Source organism: Lepidochelys kempii, chromosome 6 (genome assembly GCF_965140265.1).
Source record: "Lepidochelys kempii isolate rLepKem1 chromosome 6, rLepKem1.hap2, whole genome shotgun sequence".
Lineage (NCBI taxonomy): Eukaryota > Metazoa > Chordata > Testudines > Cheloniidae > Lepidochelys > Lepidochelys kempii.
The window spans coordinates 60,934,158-60,952,653 of NC_133261.1; the positions used below are offsets into that span (position 1 = coordinate 60,934,158).

The window sequence follows — 18,496 nt, forward strand, 5'->3', positions numbered from 1 at the left end:
AGCATGAGAGAATCAACTCTAGTGCTATAGTGTGTTGCTATATCAGTCTTGAGATCGCTAACTTGATCATTCCTTTCCACCTTAGTTGATTGTTCCAGGGAAGGAGGGTGGGGTGCCCCCAGTTCCTAGCCAGCCAGCACATGGCACTCAGGCTGACCATGAGAGGATGGTAATGTGCACCCCATTGGATGGAGCCCTCTACTCAGCAGCTACTCCTTCCAGTAGGTAGGTCTTAGTAAGAGGTGCAGCACCTCTTACGAGTTCATCTGTGACTATAAAGTTGAATCAAATTTAAAACTGACTTTTCTTTTAAGCATTTGCAGGGCAGTTCTTTTAAATTTATCAATAACACTAGATTGGCTGCTCTGCCTTAAAGCCAGAGCTTTCAGTCTGAGCACAGAGAAGCTGAAAAACACGTCAAACAAAGATCTAGTCTATCTGCTTATACTTTATGGCCCTCATAGTCTCTGAGCACCTTGTGTCATTTCAGTACCAAAGCATAACTTCTGGATCATTTGTCTGATCCATGAACAGCAAGTTGAGGCGGCTTCAATAGTAAATTTTAACCTCCCAAAAAGGCTTCATCTGAATTGTCATAAAGCATCAGTAATAGAAAACACCTATTTAACAGTTATATCAAGAAACCTTGGGGGCAAGAATCCTTGTCTAACAGGAAACAATGCAACTTTAAACTCCAAATTGCATGAAATCCTAACCTCCCTCTCAGCCAGTTAGAGCTTCCTGTTTGTCTCCAGATCCCTTTGTCCCCTGTGGTTCCATCTTCTCTCATGGCCAGGGGACAGTTGCCATAGAAAACATCTTAACCAACTTGGTTTTCTACTCAATACAAAAACCCTGTTTATGTTATAATAGCACTAGTGCACTGGCCTGTGCTCCTTGACTAACCAGTCGTTAGCAAATGGCTAACGCCCGCCGGAAAACCAAGGACCAGATTTTTAGAGCTGCTGAATACTTCTGAAAACCAGGTTTTGAGACTATAATTAGTAGCCACCCACTGAAAATTAACCAGATTAGCACTGGCTGCTGTGATATTGGACTACTCAGGCTTCACGGGGCCTGGGAAGGAGCATGGTGTTCAGATTCCCGACCCTGTCTCCTGACAGGGAAGATATCCAAGAATTCTGTGTTCCTGAAAGAGTGATGGTGATTGGCAACAGCTGCTCAAGCTTCCTTGCCATTTCTCAAATTAACCCCCTCATCCCATGCACCTCTTCTGAACAGCCTTTCCTCAGGACTGGCTGAGGTTTTCTGCCCTACTGATGGGGGTGGTTCCCTCATAGAGCCAAGCAGAAAGCTGCTCCACAGCCTGGCAGTCTCCATTGCAGTCGATCCTAGAGGATCTCCCAGTCGATCATGATCTCCGGTGGCACAGCAGGGCTGCCCAGGCCCCACACCGCTCCCGGAAGCGGCCAGTGCGCTCCACAGCCTCAGGAGCCAGGGGGACAAGGGTCTCCCTCCATGCGCTGCTTCTGCCTGCAAGCACCGCCCCAGTAGCTCCCACTGGCTGGGAACGGGGAGCTGTGTGGAGTCATGTGCTGCTCGCCCCCTCCCAGGGGCGCGTTGGCCCCTTCCAGGAGCGGCGTGGGGCCAGGGTAGGCAGGGAGCCTGCCTTAGCCTCGCCGTGCCACCGACCAGGAGCCACCAGAGGTAAGTGCTGCCTGGCAGGAGGCCGCACCCCAGCCCTGAGACCCCTCCTGGAGCCAACAACCTGTACCCCCTTCTGTACCCCTAACACTCTGCCCCAGCCCAGAGCCCCTTCCTGCACCCAAACTCCCTCCCACAGCTTGCACCCCTCACCCCCTTCTGCACCCCAACCCCCTCCACCAGGCTCAGCCCCAGCCTAGAGCCCGCACCCCCAGCCCAGTGAAAGTGAGGGCGGGGGAGAGCGAGTGATGGAAAGACGGGGGATGAAGTGAGTGGGGTGGGGCTTTGGGGAAGAGGCGGGGCCTCGGGGAAGGGGTGGGGTAGATCCTGGGTTGCCCTTAAATTCAGAAAGTGATCTTGGGCATAAAAAGGTTGGAGACCACTGCTCTATTGCATACTGATGGCTGAAGGGGAAAACAGTATCTGGCAAGAACAGAGATGCGTCTCCCTCCCCTTCCTCCCTACACTAGGAGAGGGCGTAGAAAAACAAGGGAATCTTGACAAAAGAATGTGGTTTTGTCTAAATTGTTTATGTGCAATGAGCCATCAACCCTTCTCCCGCAGTGAGGACACAGAAACCGTATCAAACAGCAGCGAAGGGAAGAGTGGCTCCCCACACGATCTCTTGGAGACCATCTTTGTCCGGAAAGTGGGGGCCTTTGTCAACAAACCCATTAATCAGGTAACTTGCAGTGATCGTTCTGAGGTGAACTCATGATGCACTTTTCTTCATGCCATTGCTGGACAGAGGGGGCCAGGCGTTGCATCACCAAGGCAGCCAGAGGAAACGGGAGACCAGACTTTAGCAAGGACTGCAGGTCTCTGTATGTGGTGCTTTACTGTATGCTGGGCGCTGTAGGCTCTGTGGTCTACACCTGTGTATTAAAGGGGAAGTTGACTGCAATCTCTCCAATGTCATGCCCTCTAAGTGTAGCCCTTGGGTTCCAGTCAAGTTGCCAGTGTGACTTTGGTGGGGCAAAGTTTCAGATCCTGACATACAGCCTTGCAATGGGATGGTGCATGCTGGATATGCAGAGAATCTGACTGAAGTGCTAAGGTTCTACCCATTGAATCTCTCCAGGTGACCATGGCCAGCTTGGACATTCCTTTCGCCATGTTTGCGCCCAAGAATGTTGAGCTGGAGTATAATGACCCCATGGTAAGAACCCCCCCAAGAGCCATCTGTGCGTGTCAAGTTTGGATCATGCCATACAGATGTATCCTTCTTGGCCTTAGCTTTGCATGCACTTCTGACCAAAGAACTAGCTACTCGCGTCAGCCTGGTTTCTAATAACATCCTCTATGCCAGAGTCTGGGCTTTCCAGAGATGGAAACAGCTACAGGTTCAGAGCCCCTGCTAGTCTGTGCTTACAGTCTGTACGCCCTTGTAACTGTCACTATGCTTCTTCCCATGCTGTCACAACACACAGATGGGCTCAGTGACAGGATCTGAAACTGATTGACTCTGGTTTCTTGGGCAGGTGAATCCTCCTGACTCCCCAGACGCTGAGTCTCCTCTACAGGGCAGCTTGCACTCAGAGGGCTCTAGTGGTAGCAGCACCGGGAACACACACGACGACTTTGTCATGGTTGACTTTGTAAGTCCATGCAGTCCTTTATCAGCCCAAGCTAGCACTTTTGCAGAGCACCTGTATCTGGGGTGGGCTGCAGGTGTTGGTGTGATGCTGAATGAAAATAAATGAATTGCTCCAAACGGGCTCATTGTGCTCCCATATCAAGGACAGGGTCTCTGGGCATCCTTAAAAATGGTAAAGACATAGATATTCGTAAACCCACAACTTGGGAAATAATTTCCTCTTCCCTTTCTCCACCATGGCCTGGGTTCAGGTTTTTGTGTTTTCCCTGTGTCCCATATACCTAAAGCAGAGTGCAGATTGTAGGGAAATACTCTGCTTTAGGTACTCATAAAGTCATCAGGGAAACACTAATTCTGGTCATGGCAGGGGATATAGGTGATGCTGCTGTTCAATTATTTGACTTAGATTTATTGCTGTAATGTTGAGTTGTTTGCTGGTAGCTGATGGTGCCTTCTGTCTGTGACTAGAGCGAAGGGGGAAATCTGGCCGAACTCTCTAAATGGGGATTAACGTTTGTATCTTTATTCTAGAAACCAGCATTCTCAAAAGATGACATTCTTCCAATGGATTTGGGGACGTTCTACCGCGAATTTCAGAACCCCCCTCAGCTCAGCAGCCTCTCCATTGACATTGGGGCTCAGTCCATGGCAGAGGATCTGGTATGGAAAAACGGGACTTTGGTGTGTGTGGGACATACATTCTCACAGTGCTCTCCTCCTCCTAGCTCCCTGAACAAGCCAACATCCCATATGAGAGCAGAGGCACCTACAAGAGGGGTTCCTTGTCAGTCTGCTGAACATGCTTGTACATCTCGGAACCTGAAACCTTTGGAAGGAACCAGATGTGAGACCTTTTCAGTCTGATTCCTTCTCAGTGCATGTGTACAGCTGTCATGGAGAATATTAGATGAGTTGTTGGTTTGTGCTACATGTGTGTGGGACAGTATTTGTGTGCTGCATCGGGTATCCTCTTCCCAGAAGCCATTGCAGCTGCAGGACTCTTCTACTGTCCAAGACTATTCCCTACTGTCATAGTCTTGTACTTCCCCCCCTCACTCCTGCATCTGCTAAGCTCAAGGCCCTATGAACTAAGACTAGTCACCACAAAGGAGTGATTTGGGAGGTCAGTTCTCCCAGTCCTTATCAAATTGTTCTAGAAGAGAAGAGCATAACCCATTCTCTAAGGTTCTCGGGAGAAAACCTACTGCCTTAATTCCAGCCCTGTCCCACCCTATCTGGTGTGTGAAAGCTATTAGCCTGGAGCCTAAAATTGGAGTAACCTGAAATGTGCAGTTTTTTTTTTACTGCACATGCCGCATTTGTGAGCGAGTCCTTTACTTCGCCCTCCCATTAAATGACTGTCTGTGGCAGCTTTGAAACATCTGTTTCAGCTCCCAGCTGAGTGCTGCTGTCTGTTACCTGGAGGGGCAAATGTGCCATAGTTCAAATCTCTAGGTGAACCCAAATCTAAGAACCGAATGCTGCCTCTGCCACATCTGGTTTAGTGGCACACTGGATTGCATTAGGAGAAAGCGCCCAATGAAGGCAGTGAGAATGTTGCTTGGATGAGTGCAGTATCAGGCCCGCCACTTCTGTAACATGGTTTTGCCTGGGAAAACCATAGTGCCTAATGCTAACAGCTGAGTGACTTTGTGCTGCAGGTCCAGGTTATGGTGCACCTGCTGCTTCTGTAGAAAAACAAAAAACTGGGCAAACTGCCCTTCCCAGGCTCACGTGCTGGATCCTGTCTGATATCCTGCTATCTGATATCCAGAGTTTACTATATACGTTTCCATTGTTTTATAGCTTCCTTTCGGCTGACTGCACCTTCTGCGAGTGAGTCTTGATCTGAGTTTTTCTTTGCCTTCACAGGACTCGTTACCGGAGAAGCTGGCAGTCCATGAGAAAAACGTCAAAGAGTTTGATGCCTTTGTAGAGACTTTGCAGTAAAGCGGTCTTCTTATTGCAGCAGCAGTGTCCGCGCAGTGTCCGTCTTCTGGAGCACCTGGAGGAGGAAGCCTACAATGTCCTTTCTGCCACTCCTCTTTTGTGTCCCATTTTCCCCCCTGCATCTTGTGGGCTTTGTCAGATCACCTCCCTCAATACTAGGTACAGATTCAACTGTCAGTCTCCCCTCAGCCAGGCCCTGGGATAGTTTTGGACCCCTTTTCCTACTGGCATTTGAGTACTTATCTATAACACTACAATAGGGACAAAAGAAATCAAGCTTTGTTGTTAGTAACCCAGTTCCCCATCAGTCTTTGTTCTGTGTATGGAGGGGCTTTACAGAAAGTTGCCAGAAATGCTCTCTGCAAAGCCTCTTGCATCACAGTTCCCCGAGATTTAGCTTCTGGGGCACAGACCATCTTTTCCTTGGGTCTGCAATTGCACTGGAGTATAGACAGCCTTGGCTCCGAACACAGGATCTGGGCAGTGGCATACTCAGCTGGCTTGAGTGCAGGACATCAGCTCTTAGAAATGAGGCATTTCATCCTGTCTTCAGTGAGCGCATGGACTGCAGAGCGCAAGGGGATGAGGCAGACTTCCACCTCACGCGCTATACTGTGCCACGCCTATAGAGGTCTTCACTTTTTGCTTCCAAGGAACTGGGTCTCTGCACAGACTTTCTCTGTGGGGCCTTGTGCTGGGCCTGTCTTCCTGAATCAGAGATGTGAAACTACAGAAGCTATGCGGAAGGGCTTTCCACATTTCCTTGAGTGTAGGAAAACCACCATGCTGAGGTCCCAGAATGTGATCGTACTGGTGCATCTGCAAGTGGCACCTTGGGAGTATGTTAAAGTTGTGGTCGCTGCTCTTGAAAAGCAGTTGTAAATACGAATAGGAATTCTATTTCTATTTCTCCAGGGTTATGTAACTAGGGGTCTTAGTCCTTTTTCCCCGCAAACCTTGCTGCTTTTTGGTTAATATATAAGAAACAGGAAATATTTATTGCTTTTAAAGAAACCTATATTAAAAAAAAGTTATGTTTTCGTGTACTAGTGCAGGTCATTCGGTCCTGTCACTGCAGACAGCAGTTGTGCCATGGAGCCCTGTCCCATGACAATAGTCTGCCTTTGGTAGGGAAAATCCAAGATATTTATTTTCAGAGACATTTATTTACTCTAATACAGTGTTCTGTTCTGGGGACTTTTTTCCATGACACCCAGTCGGAGCATTGATATAATAACATGCACATGTTGGTGCAGCAGAGTGCAGGGACTTCCTGAAGAGCTACATTCTGATAGGCTTGGGAAATAGACTTGTTCTGTTCCTCAGCCATTCGGGAAGTAGCTGGTTCACAGAAGCACACCTTTGAAAAGTTGATGGTACTCTTTTTAATCAGCTGGCTTATGATTAGCTAGAAGTTTATTTTTGTAATGCGCTAGCCATGAAGTAGTGTGATTGGCTGGCAGTGCTCTGTGTTTGATCTGGTTGTTGTGTGTCCTTTGTCTCACATGAGGAAGGGAGAAGCTGTGTAATGGCACTAAGCAGGAACTTGGACAGAGTAGGGCTTGTGTAACTCTCTCTGCCCTTTAGCCACCTGTAACTGGGCTGAGTAACTGAAGAGGAGACTCCTGCAAGTCCCCCTTGCTACCCACAGATGATATTTCTATAGAGTGGTGGGAGTTCTCTGTACTCTGAGGATCCTTGCTAGTTTCCTTACTACTGGTGGAGTTGTTGACCAGTTTGTGGTCAAAAAAGGCTGGATGTGGCTTTCTCCAGAGCTTGGCACAATTCCTTAGGTTGAAAAGGAGGGTTGCTAGAGAATGACACAAGGCCTTGGGTTACCAGGTGGCCTCTGCAGCCCTCCACCCTGTGCTGCTGCAAGAGCAAAGAATTGAGCTCAGGACCTGAATTGATTTCCAATATGCTAACGTGTTCTTTTGCTTTCCCAGCCCTTGCGTTGACAGGTGTTTGCTGTGCATGATCAGTGGCCGTGTTTCAGTCTATGCCCTAAAGCACCAGGTAGGGGTATTATAACTACTCGAAGCAGCAAATTTCCCCCCTCCCAGGCCACCCACCCAGTCCAACTAACTCCCATATATAAATAATCGATCCTTGTTTTGCGAGGAGCAATCCAATCTCTTCACCTGTCTGCACCAGTGCTAAAAGGCCTCCCAGTGAAGTGGAATTGGAAATGCTGGAGGTGAAAATCCCACTATCCCTGTCAGTTAATAACACTGACTTAGAGGGCTTTAAAGCACTTGACAAATACTCCTTACAACCTGCCTATGAGGGAGGTAAGTAAGCTGCATCCTCACAGTACAGCTGTGGGAACTAGACCGGAGGTCAGGTGATTTGTCCAAGGCAACACAGTGAGTAAACGGCAGTGTCAGCAATAGAACCCAGATCTCCTGACCCCCACCCCCTGGATCAGCTGGTCATTCTCCGCAGACTTGTAGTAAGTTGCATGTGGACGTACTCTGGCACCCTGACTTTTAACTTGCAGGCTATGCCTGGGTGAGCTCTCCTGTCAAGTTCTTCATAGAGGTTAGTAAGCTACTGGCCTGCATTGTGCCTGCTAGGAAGAAATAGAATAGACCTTTCTGGTGGTGATCCTTCCCTAGGCAGCATTGCCTCTGTCGTTCCTCCTCATCTTCACACTGAACTGCTGTGGTATCCACAGAAGGAAAGCCATCATTCCTGTTTCTGTCCAGAAAGCCTCCAGGGCCTAGTGTCTGTGCTCAGTCATTTTCATGTGACTTTAACAAGGTCGCAGCTCCTGCATCTCACAAGGCACAACTTCTGTGTAGCAGCCATGTTTGTTTAATGCCACCCAGTGGCAACCTGCCCACCTGGGTTGATAGGGTATAGCTGGATAGCCACAGCAATAAAGGGTTTCTCTTGGGATGAGATATGTGCTTATTCCTGGGCAATCCTCAGAGTTTTGACACCTTCTCCATTCCAAAATCTAGTCACTCAGCTCTGTCTAATCAATGCTTTAGAAATGATTGGCCCACAGCAGTTCTGCAAGAGGGACCTAGCTACTGATGCTGTGGCCTGCTGTAGAATTTAATGATGAATTTTGTCATATTTTAATAGCCATCTGCTCAGTCCTGTACTATGTCAAGGCAGCTTGTACATAGCAGATGACCTACAAATGCTTTGGGTGCAGGGTACTAAATTGTATTGTTTTGGAAATAGTCTCCAAGGCACTTCATGTATTCAAAGAATTTCCAATAAATCTTTTATGTAAGCAACTCTTACCTGGTTGGTCAGGCTGATCCGACTCTTCTGTGAATTACGCTGCAGGTTCTGATGCTGGGACGTTCCCACCCTTATGGCTTTCCCTTCTAACAGCCAGATTTTAACTGCAGAAGTCAGTACAGCTCCAGGAAGGAGCAGGGTTAATGCCTACAAAGTGCTATTTTGGAAGGTGGAATGGGATGCAATGAGGAAAGTTATGGATAGAGCCCTGCAAATCCGTGGGTATTTCTGCGGATAGCAGCATGGATGCAGATACAAATTTTGTATCCGCGCCGGGCTCTGAGGGTAAGAGCTTGGGGGGCAGCTGAGCGGAACTGGCGTGGATCCTCCACCTGCCCTGGGAGGCAGGGACACTGGGTCGGGGGCTACTTAGGCATCATGCCCAGGGCAGGTGGAAGGTCCGCCACAGCTACCAGTGCAGCTCTCCCCGACTCAGCTCCAGCCAGGGAGGGGGGCGGCTTGGAACCGCAGCCCTGGTAAGAGCCGGGTGGGGAGCCGCAGTGGACCTTCCACCTGCCCTGGGTGGGGGGCCCAAGCAGCCTCCAGGCAGCTCCACAGCTCCTTTCCCCCCCAGCCAGGCCAGTATGGAGCTGAGCCGGAGAGCCGCACAGATCCTCCACCTGCCTTCAGTGGGGGGGGTCTGAGAGCAGCCCCTGACCACGTCCCTTCCCCCCAGGCTCCTCGTGGGTGGGGGGAGAGTGGGATGCCTCGGAGCCTCAGCCTAGCCCCCAGAGCAGAGCCCTGCAGATAATTTTTCTGGATCGGATGCAGACACACACTTGTGTATCCACGCAGGGCTCTAGTTATGGGACAGGGCTGGGAGAGCAAAGGGGCAGAGCAGGCAATGAGCAGGCAGCACTGCTGCCTCAGAGAAGCATTAGTAAAGAGAGTGAGAATTAATCTAAAGGGGGGGAGGTGCGGTGGTGGGAATCTTTGATGTAACAGAGGGAACAGGAGCGGCTTTTCCTTGTTTGTGCAATGACACAGCATCCTGTCTTGTACAGACTGCACTGGTTGTTGGGCCAGCGTGAACAAACATTGTCCTGGTGCCAGCTTCATCCCATGTTGCACAACTCAGGGTAGAACAGGTGAACAGAAATCTAGAGCTAGACCCAGACAAAGGGCTGCTTGGAAGAGGGCCCCTAACGCTTGTAAATCCCTTTTAGTGACATGCTTACACTTGAATAATTAATTCCCAGGCTGGCTCTGGGCACCAAAATGTTATCTTGCTTCTCTAGCTGTGACTTCTCCATAAACAAAAGCTTGACTGGCAGCACTTCAAGCTTCAGCTAGGAGCAGAAAATCCAGCTGGGTTTAGCCTGCTTCCTCTGTCACCAGCAGCCCCACAGATCCTGCAATCAGAGCAGTGCTGGCAATTGCATTCATGGTGTGCCAAGTCGAATAGCTTCGAGCGTGGTGTTCTACAGGCTGTAGAGATTGCTCCATAGGCATGCCAGGGGCAGAAAACGCACCTTTCTCTCCCTGTAAACAACTCTGCTGGTGACTCAAACAGGAAGATGTGCTGCACAGGGGGTGAATCTGTACATGGCAAATGAGGGGCATTTCTAGATCCCTTCACTAGCCCTTGTTTAATCACCCCCTTCCACGGGCACCAGCCCATGCGGTTTGGGCAGATGCTATTCTGAGCTCCTCACCTGCTGAGGTGAGAAGGGAAAAGAATCCAACGTCTGAGTCACTGCAGCTGGATTATAAAGCTGCTCCCCTTCCCTTCCCGCTCAGGTTCAGGAAGCCTGGGGGGCGGCAGTGCTCTTAGCACTGGGCTACTGGAATAAAGGGGGGGCTGCAGCAGGGCCCCCCCCTTTTTTTTTGGCAAGATCGCGTGGACCAGATCAGCTCTAGCACCAGGAAAGGGGGCCCAGCTCTGAGTCCCAAGTGGAAGAAGGCACAGAACTACCTTTTGAGGCCCCACCTCTCTCCTTGATGATAATTCCTCCTGGTTAGCTTAGGCAGTTCTCCGCCCAGCTCTCTGGCCTTTGTGAATCCTGTTCTTAGGCACTGAACTCTCCCACTGCACAACATAGGGAATCTGGCACCTAACCTGGACTTCTGGATTCCAGGGGGCAGTAGGGTGCCTAACGTTAGGTGGTGCAGTGCCTGAGTCCCCTTTGTGGATCTAGCACATGGCTCCTGCCCCTTGAGTGGGGGAAGCAGTGCTGTCCCTACGTGTGTGTACACGCCCTGGAGAGGCACAAGGAGGATGGACCATGCACAGCTCTGCTCACAGTTGTAGCTGGGTGAATAACCAGCCATTCTGCTTTCTCTTGTAGATCAGCCCCAGAGGCTGCATTTTGGAGAAATACACCATGCTCTGGGGCTGAGTTTTGGTTTTTATTGAAATACAAAAAAGTGCAAACTGTGAAATACAGGATTGGTGCAGTGTAGAAGGAAATAAACATGGACGTGAATTAATGTCTCAGTAAAAACCCCAGCCCTGTGCCTACTGAACATCAACTGGAGAGAAGGCAGGGAACACCAGCAACAAAAAGCAAAGCTGTAAATTGCACTAGAGCCCCACTGCTTGAAAGAGCAACCAGGGGCTAGTCTGGCCCTCAGAGGTCTCTGCTGAGTCAGCAGAGAGGTCACCATAAGGCATCAAATCGACCTTGCCTTCAGCTGCATCACCCACAGGCTCTGGCTGCAGAAGAGAGAGGCAGAGAGCTGACAGCTGGGGCCGGTTGTGGAGTGTGTGTTCACAGGCTGCTCAGACACCACTGGAATGAGGGTGGGAGGGAAGTTGGGTGCCGCAGAGCAGGGCACAGAGAGGAGACAAAACACATCACCCTCACAGGGCCGCTGTGGCCAATATTTAGTATGGAAGCCACGCTGGGGAAGGGGCCCTTGGGCAGCTGTACTTAGGAGGAGGACACACTATGGGAGACAAATACAGAGTAACCATGGGCCCCTAACCTGCTACCAACCACCTCTTACAGGCACCAGGGACTAGAACCTAGTCTCGTGGGCCAAGCTTGGTCCTCTAGCCACTCCAGCTACCTGCATGTTGCCTCCCTCCCAGCTCTGCCTCAGGCTGTACACCCAAGGAGGCACCCAGACTAGGAAGGCAATTCAGTCCTGAGTTAGTTGGCAGAGACGTGGACTCGGTTGCCCACCTGCCACCCGGCATGGGGAGCCAAGGACTGCAGTCAGGCCCAGGCCACAGCTTCACATACAAGCCACAAGAGTAGTATTTTCATAAAAGGCATCCCGAAGAATAAATTGCAGTAGCAAAGTAGCCAGCGCTGATGTGCCTGTTCCAAGCCTCTTGGCAGCTCGGGGGAAGCAGGCAGGGGTTGGGTAAAGGAATGGGAATATTTACACTGGAGTGCTCCCAAGACCTTGCGAGCCCATTCCCACCATCTGCAGTACCAAGAGCCTGACCTTGCTCCAAGTCTGCTCCCTTCCCCATGCAGGGCTCTGCCCCAGGAGCAGGGTCATCCCCTAGCACAGGGATTTGCAGCAGGTCCCGTTACGCTCAATAGGAAAGCCATAAACTCAGGAGTTTTAACTATATAGAATATTTTTTAAAAGTGTCTCTGGGAAGCTAAGGAAATACCTGCCCCAAGTGCAGCCTCAGCCTGCCCCTGCTGCAGCCCAGCCCAGCTTTTCTCAACACCGAGCAGGTCAGGATTCAGTGTTCCCAGCTGGAAGTCACTGCAGAGAGCAGCGGATGAGCCTGCAGCCAGGTCCTTGTGCCCCAGCCCATGGGGAATTTCTGTTCTAGGCTACTGGGCTTAAGATTCTGGTTGTTCCCTAGGACACCAGCAGGTTTTTCCTTTCCTCTGGGCAGATCTAAGCCAACAACCATTTAGCTGTGGCCCAGATAACGTCAGCAAGCCCAGCCTAGCTTGGCTCTGAAATACATGCAGGTGGGGATACTCCCTTGAGAGGGGGAGACAGAAGATGTGATATGGGGTCACGCAGACAACACCCCTTTCCAGAGTGTCCCACGGAGCATGGCCTAACAAAACTCATGGGGCAAGTGTAGGGCTCTTCCTACACTGCCCTCCTCCCCCCCACTTCAGTAGGAGCACTGAGTCCCTCCAGCTTTCCCAAGAAACCTCCATGGCAGAGCTACTCTCCATGCTGGATCTACCAGAAGTCAAGGTGAACTAGAAGCCCTCTGTCACCCACCCAAACCATCACTATGGACTTATTCACAGCAAAGGGCATTTGTGGCCCAGCCCAACAGGCAGAAATTCAACTCACACAGCAGCACGTCCAGATCCAGGCCTGGTCCCTCCCCTCCACGGGCTCTTCAGCCTCCCAGAGAGAGATTCACTCAGTACCCAGGGTGGCCCCAAGCCCTGCACAATCTGTTCTCCAGCCCTCAGAATTCTCTGCTCCTCCACTTGCCCATCTCACCCTTTTGTGGGTCACCCCAAGAGCAGCCAATCAATCGGCAATAGCTAGAGTTGCCGAGCTGGGCCTGGGCTCCATTGCAGGACAGAATTCTTGCCAATCCTGGGTCCCTGCTCCTAGGCTTGGCAGAGGAGACCCCATTCCTGTTGTTGGTGCTCATCAGAAGTTTGTCTGTTTTTAAACCAGGGTATCAGCCTTTGGTCAGTTTCGAGGGCAGGTTAAAATCCTATTAAAAGCAGATCAACTGCCACTTTATAAAATGAGCTCTGCTTGGTCCCAATGTTTCCCCACTGCTGTGGTGCAGCTGGGAGCAGGACTGGCCAGGCGGAGCAGGGCACAAGAATTATGGGTCTTGGGGAGTGAGGCTAGAAACTGAGAGTCTCGCTCCAGTGTGAAAGCTCCTCTCTCACAGGAGCTGCTCTGTTCCTGAGCCTGGCCTGTAGAGAGCCATCTCCCTCCCTCCTTACCTAGCATATAAGGGGTGTATCAAAGTAGCTCCCCTGAAGGGGTGGAACAGATATATGGAGTAGTGAGGAGCTGAGCTAGGGGCATGCTGTATGCTTTGGCATGTGAGAGCTCAGCACCTGGGCAGGTTCCTGCGACCCAGGCCTCTCACACTCTGGCTAAAGTTTGGCCTCAGTGCACAGGCCCTGCCCTTCAGGCCATATTCTCACTTACATTTTTGCTCGATAAAATTCCACTCACCCCGACGTCAAAAAGCAGCTGGGCTCAGGGGCTGGCCAGCAGATAAACAGGGGACCCAGGAGTGTCCCTGTGCTACAGCCATGAGGAAGGGCAGTGTCAATTGCGGGGTTTGGCAGTGGGAAGTCAAGTGCCACCAGGGCACTTGCTCCCTGCATGATACCAACAAGCTCACTGATCACAGAGCATTACAAAGGGGACCCCGCATCCCCATGCAGCGCATGCCCACTGAGGCCGGGTCTGGAGTAAAACCCTCCCACCAAGAGCTGAGGACAAAGCCAAGGGGACCATTAGAGCCAACGCAGAGTAGTCCTGGGCTACCACCCGCCACACACCCCATGCCCATCACAGCCCTGTTAGTGAAGGTGAACAGCACCCACAGAGGATGCTAGCGCCCCTTGGAGAGGCATTACTGGCTCCTCGGAGTAGTAGTGCCGGCAGGGGGTGGGGCTAAGCCAACTCCCCTCAGTCACAGAGTCTCTGGCAGGGCCCAATGGCCCAGCCCCCCGAGAGTCAGTTTCTCCTTCACACGCCTGCTGCGAGCCAAGGGGAGGGTCGGTGTTAGCCCAGGAGCAGCTGGTGCTGTCCTCACTAACACCTGAAGCACAAGGCTTACCTGACCTGCTCTGGGTGAGGGCGGGAGCCAGGAATCTGCACTCAGCTCCTGAGAGGAAGGGCTGGCACAGGGAGCCCCCTGCCAAACAACTCGAGCCCAGTCCTGCCCAGGTGATGCAGGCAGGAGGAATGAGCTGGGATCTTGGGGCATTGCACAGAAGAGGGGTTGCTGCGGGGAGGAGAGGAGGGCAGAAAGAAGCCCGTGAGGGGAAGGAAGGAAGAAACAGCCCCCAGTAGGGCAGCATGGCCAGGGATGAGCTGCACAGAATGGCCATGGGGACAAGACTCCACTCCCAGGAATGGGGAAACCAGCTCCCCTCCCCGACCTCTGGCAAATGGTTGCCTGCTCACTCACTCTCACATCATCTCCACAGCCCTCATTCAGCTCAGCGCCTGCAGCTCCAATGGACCCTCTGTGCTGGAGGCTCCTGGCCACGGCTCCACGACAAGGTAGGAAGAGGGAGGGGGAAGGTGGGCACAGTGTGCTAATGTGGGCTGGCCCCGGCTCAGGCCTCCATGTCTTGGAACAGCACCCCCTGGTAGTCCAGCAGGAACTTGGTAAAGGTGTTGATGGGCTTGATGGCCTTGAGGGTGATGGCTACATCCTTATCCCACAGCAGGTTTGGGCCGAAAACCACGGCCAGGTTGGTGTTCGTCATCTTGTTTACGTCACTGTGAGAGGAGACCTGTGTGGGAGGGAGAGAGGACCCCTAATGACTCAGGGCAGCAACAACAGTATCAGCACTCTGCCCTCCCTGGTGCCTCACAACCCCTCGGTGGGGTCTCAGGCGCCTAACCTAGAGGGGGAAACTGAGGCACATGAAGCAATACAATGCACCCGGGAAGGAGAGGCAGGCTTGCGCTGAAGACACTTGACTGGGCCTCAGGGGACCTGGGTTCAATTCCCAACTCTGTCACAGACTGCCTGTGAGACTCCAGGCAAGTCACTTGGTCTCTCTGCGTGTCCATTCCCCACCAGTGAATAGGGATGACAGTCCTTCCTTTCTCACTCGGTCTTGTCTCCAAGGCAGGGACCTCTCTCGCTGGGCCCTGAGCCTGGCTCTCTAGGGGGCGCTGCAATACAGACGATGACAAAGGCAGAGCAGGAGAGATTCCAGCAGCCATGAGCCCAGGCCTCTGCTCTAACCACCCTCTAATTTAGCTGCAAACTGAAGAGCAACGTGGATGTGACCCTAAATTACCCCAACCTTCCCCAACTCTGGAAAAGCTGGAGGGGACTGATAGGCCTGGAAGGGGTGGGGAAAGCAGGGAATAGAGTCCAGGGTCCCGCCCTGACCCCCAGGAACTGTCAGGGAGGGATGGCTAGGGTGATATACAGGGCGCAAAACCTGCAGGGCTTTTGGGATGGCAAGTGACACCCTGACATATTCTGCACCAGCTGGCAGGCCACACAGACACCTTGACCCAGCAGGTGCTGTCATCCAACATGCCCAAAGCACTAGGAGCTGGTTGTTTCTGCCCCTTTTGCTGGGGATAGACTTGGCTCAGTTGAGCAGCTTCCACAGCAGTGGGAAGCTCCCTGCAAGTCCAGTAGGGCAGGATCTGGAGCTCATTTTCTATCCCGTTCTCACTGCACACCTGTTTCTGGTCTTTACCTGTGTGACGTTATTGACTTGAACTGGGACCATATAGATCATTGTTGCAACCAAGGTCCTGTAGTGGCACCAAATCGGGGGGTCAAATGAGGTGTTTAAGACAAGGTTATGGTTTGCTGGTTATGATTATGCTATCTGTAGATGTGTATCATTTTTATAGTTGACGTTATGAATATTGGCTCTATATGGTCTGTATTTCAAACTTATGCTATGCTTTCGGGTGACGCCTCAGACAAGTTGGTGTCAGCTCTGCCTAGCCTGCTTGATGGCCCATTAAGGGCCATCAGCCATACAACTGACCCACTGAGAGACGGCAGACATACCTTGGGACAGAGCAAGTTATGCAGGGACCTGCCTATGGACAGAACTCTGAGGTTTTTCCAGGCCATGTGATGGACAGCTTGTCTTTGGAACAAAGAAAGACCACATGGCAAGAGACTATAAAAAGCTGCTGCAACTCCTCCATCTGGTCTTCAATCCTGCGTCATACCTCTGGAGGGACTTGGCTACACTGAAGCTCTGAACAAAGGACTGAAAGACCCATCCCAGCTGTGGATGTACTCCAGAGATTTGATTTGAACCCGCAGTTTATTCCATCGCTGCTGCAAGCCTGAACCAAGAACTTTGCCATTATTCTATGTAATTGATTCCATTTAACCAGTTCTAGCTCTCATCTATATCTTTTTCCTTTTATGAATAAACCTTTAGATTTTAGATTCTAAAGGATTGGCAACAGCATGATTTGTGGGTAAGATCTGATTTGTATATTGACCTGGGTCTGGGGCTTGGTCCTTTGGGATCGAGAGAACCCTTTTTCTTTTACTGGGGTATTGGTTTTCATAACCATTCATCCCCATAATGAGTGGCACTGGTGGTGATACTGGGAAACTGGAGTGTCTAAGGGAATTGCTTGTGTGACTTGTGGTTAGCCAGTGGGGTGAGACCAAAGTCTGCTCTGTTTGGCTGGTTTGGTTTGCCTTGATGTGCATAGAAACCCCAGCCTTGGGCTGTAACTGCCCTGCTTGAAGCAATTTGTCCTGAACTGGCACTCTCCGTTGGGTCCCACCAGAACCAGCCTTGTTACAACCTGCACCAACAGGAGTTTCACCCCGTCTCAGCTGCTGTCCTGCCCTTTGCCCCCGACCCCCAGCCCCAATGGGAGGAACTACCTGAGCCTGACACGTTAGAGTCGGTTCCAACCCTTGGGGAAGGGGGACGGAGGGATAAAGAAGCTTGGTTTCCTAGCCGAAGCCGCGCTCTCTCTCAGCTGGGCAGCGTGTGTTGGGGAGGGAGGTGAATGGGCAGTAATGGAGCTTGGCCCAGGTGCAGTGAACTAAGAGGAGACCGCCTTAGCACCAAGTGGAGCAGCAAACCTCTGCCAGGAAGGCCATCAGGAAACAGAGCACTTGGTAGTTTTCCTCGGGCAGGGTCTGGAGGGTTTTGCGAACAACATCCACACGATTCGACTCCTCCACATCTGAAAGGGAAACATGCGGCACGTGAGTAGGTGAGCAAGACCCTAGCTCGCACCAGCCAGTGAAGGGGGAGAACCTCCAGCTCCCACCAGGCAACAGGGTGACCCTGACTCACACTGGGAGACTCCTCTGATAGGAGCCCAGCTCACAATGCATGGGTACCCCAGGCAGGACTCCCTCTCCTCCCCATCCCATGCATACTCCCTTGGCAATGGGGGCCCATCCATACCGCCTGGATTCCTTGGAAAGGCACCAGAGCCACAAGCTAGGATCAGAGAGCATAGCTGTATGTCTGAGGTAGCCTGGAGGAGATCCCTGCCCTCAGGGAGTTTAGACTTCGATTGGTTGTACCCTCTTGCCCCCAACTCACTCTGGAAGTTGACAACGTGGTTGTAGAGGCTAAAGGTCAGCAGGGGCTCTGGCAGCTCCCGCAGGAATGTCTTGAGGATCACAGCAGCAAGGTGAATGTCCTCATATTGCTGGAAATCCATCGGTATCCCTGAGGACAGAGAGGAGACACAGGCTCAGAAGCCCATCTATCAGAGCATGAGCACACTGCCTAACGGAGAGGGGCAAGGGGCAGAACTCCCTCCAGATCAATAGAGCAGAGCACAGGGTCAAAGTCCAGCTCTGGAGCAAAAGCTCCCTGGGGACAAGCATGAGGCCAGACTCACTTGAGATGGAGGCAACTTACTTGCCCACAAGACAGAAGCAACAGCTCTGCCAATTCCAGTCCAATGTCCCCAAGGCTCATCCCCCCAAACAGGAGTCTATTCTGGTCTTGGTCTCATTCTCCAGGGCAGCAATGGGAAGGTAGCATGCCCAGCCCTGGGAAACAGAAGGGGCTCCTCAGGGAGCAGGTGGAGAGAGGGAGACGAGCCTCTCCTGAAACAGGAATGGGGGGTGCGCATTTTGTACTGCTCAAACACAAATCCTCTGGCAGATTACAGGCAAAGTTCAGTCCCCCTTGGCCAGCAGGATGGAGAGCAGCATTCAAATAGGCTTTCAGATCACAGTGGAATGAGTTGATCCCAGCCTAGAGCTAAAGAGGTACTCATCCACACACTCCTGTGTAGTTCTAGATGGAGCTCATATTCCCCAGCACTGGGTGCAGAGCAAGAAGCATGATGAGAGCAGAGCCCCAGAACAGGAACAGTGCAGAGGAGCAGAGTCTGAGGGTCAGGACTGGTGAGGACCAGAGAACTCTAACTTGGAGGTGGGTGTTGGGTGAGGTGGAGGGG

The 18,496-nt window shown here is 51.7% G+C and overlaps 2 protein-coding genes across 15 annotated transcripts in view; one reads left to right on the plus strand and one right to left on the minus strand.

The window, feature by feature from the left end:
- Window positions 1-8,469, plus strand: part of ATG13 (autophagy related 13) — a 49,614-nt gene extending 41,145 nt beyond the window's left edge. For 5 of the 12 annotated variants that reach the window (XM_073348217.1, XM_073348220.1, XM_073348212.1 and 2 more), the window contains 5 exons: window positions 86-225; window positions 2,230-2,347; window positions 2,747-2,824; window positions 3,147-3,263; window positions 3,794-5,127. In XM_073348217.1, the coding sequence (XP_073204318.1) occupies window positions 86-225; window positions 2,230-2,347; window positions 2,747-2,824; window positions 3,147-3,263; window positions 3,794-4,126 (786 nt within the window). In that variant the 3' untranslated portion in view covers window positions 4,127-5,127. The other 7 variants (XM_073348219.1, XM_073348223.1, XM_073348224.1 and 4 more) reach the window with 5 other exon arrangements.
- A 2,331-nt stretch (window positions 8,470-10,800) lies between these two features.
- ARHGAP1 (Rho GTPase activating protein 1) overlaps window positions 10,801-18,496 on the minus strand; it is a 48,553-nt gene continuing 40,857 nt past the window's right edge. For all 3 annotated transcript variants that reach the window (XM_073348207.1, XM_073348204.1, XM_073348206.1), the window contains exons 11-13: window positions 17,626-17,754; window positions 17,154-17,257; window positions 10,801-14,850 (exon numbers count right to left, since the gene is read on the minus strand). In XM_073348207.1, the coding sequence (XP_073204308.1) occupies window positions 14,671-14,850; window positions 17,154-17,257; window positions 17,626-17,754 (413 nt within the window). In that variant the 3' untranslated portion in view covers window positions 10,801-14,670. The remainder of the gene's footprint in view (window positions 14,851-17,153; window positions 17,258-17,625; window positions 17,755-18,496) is intronic.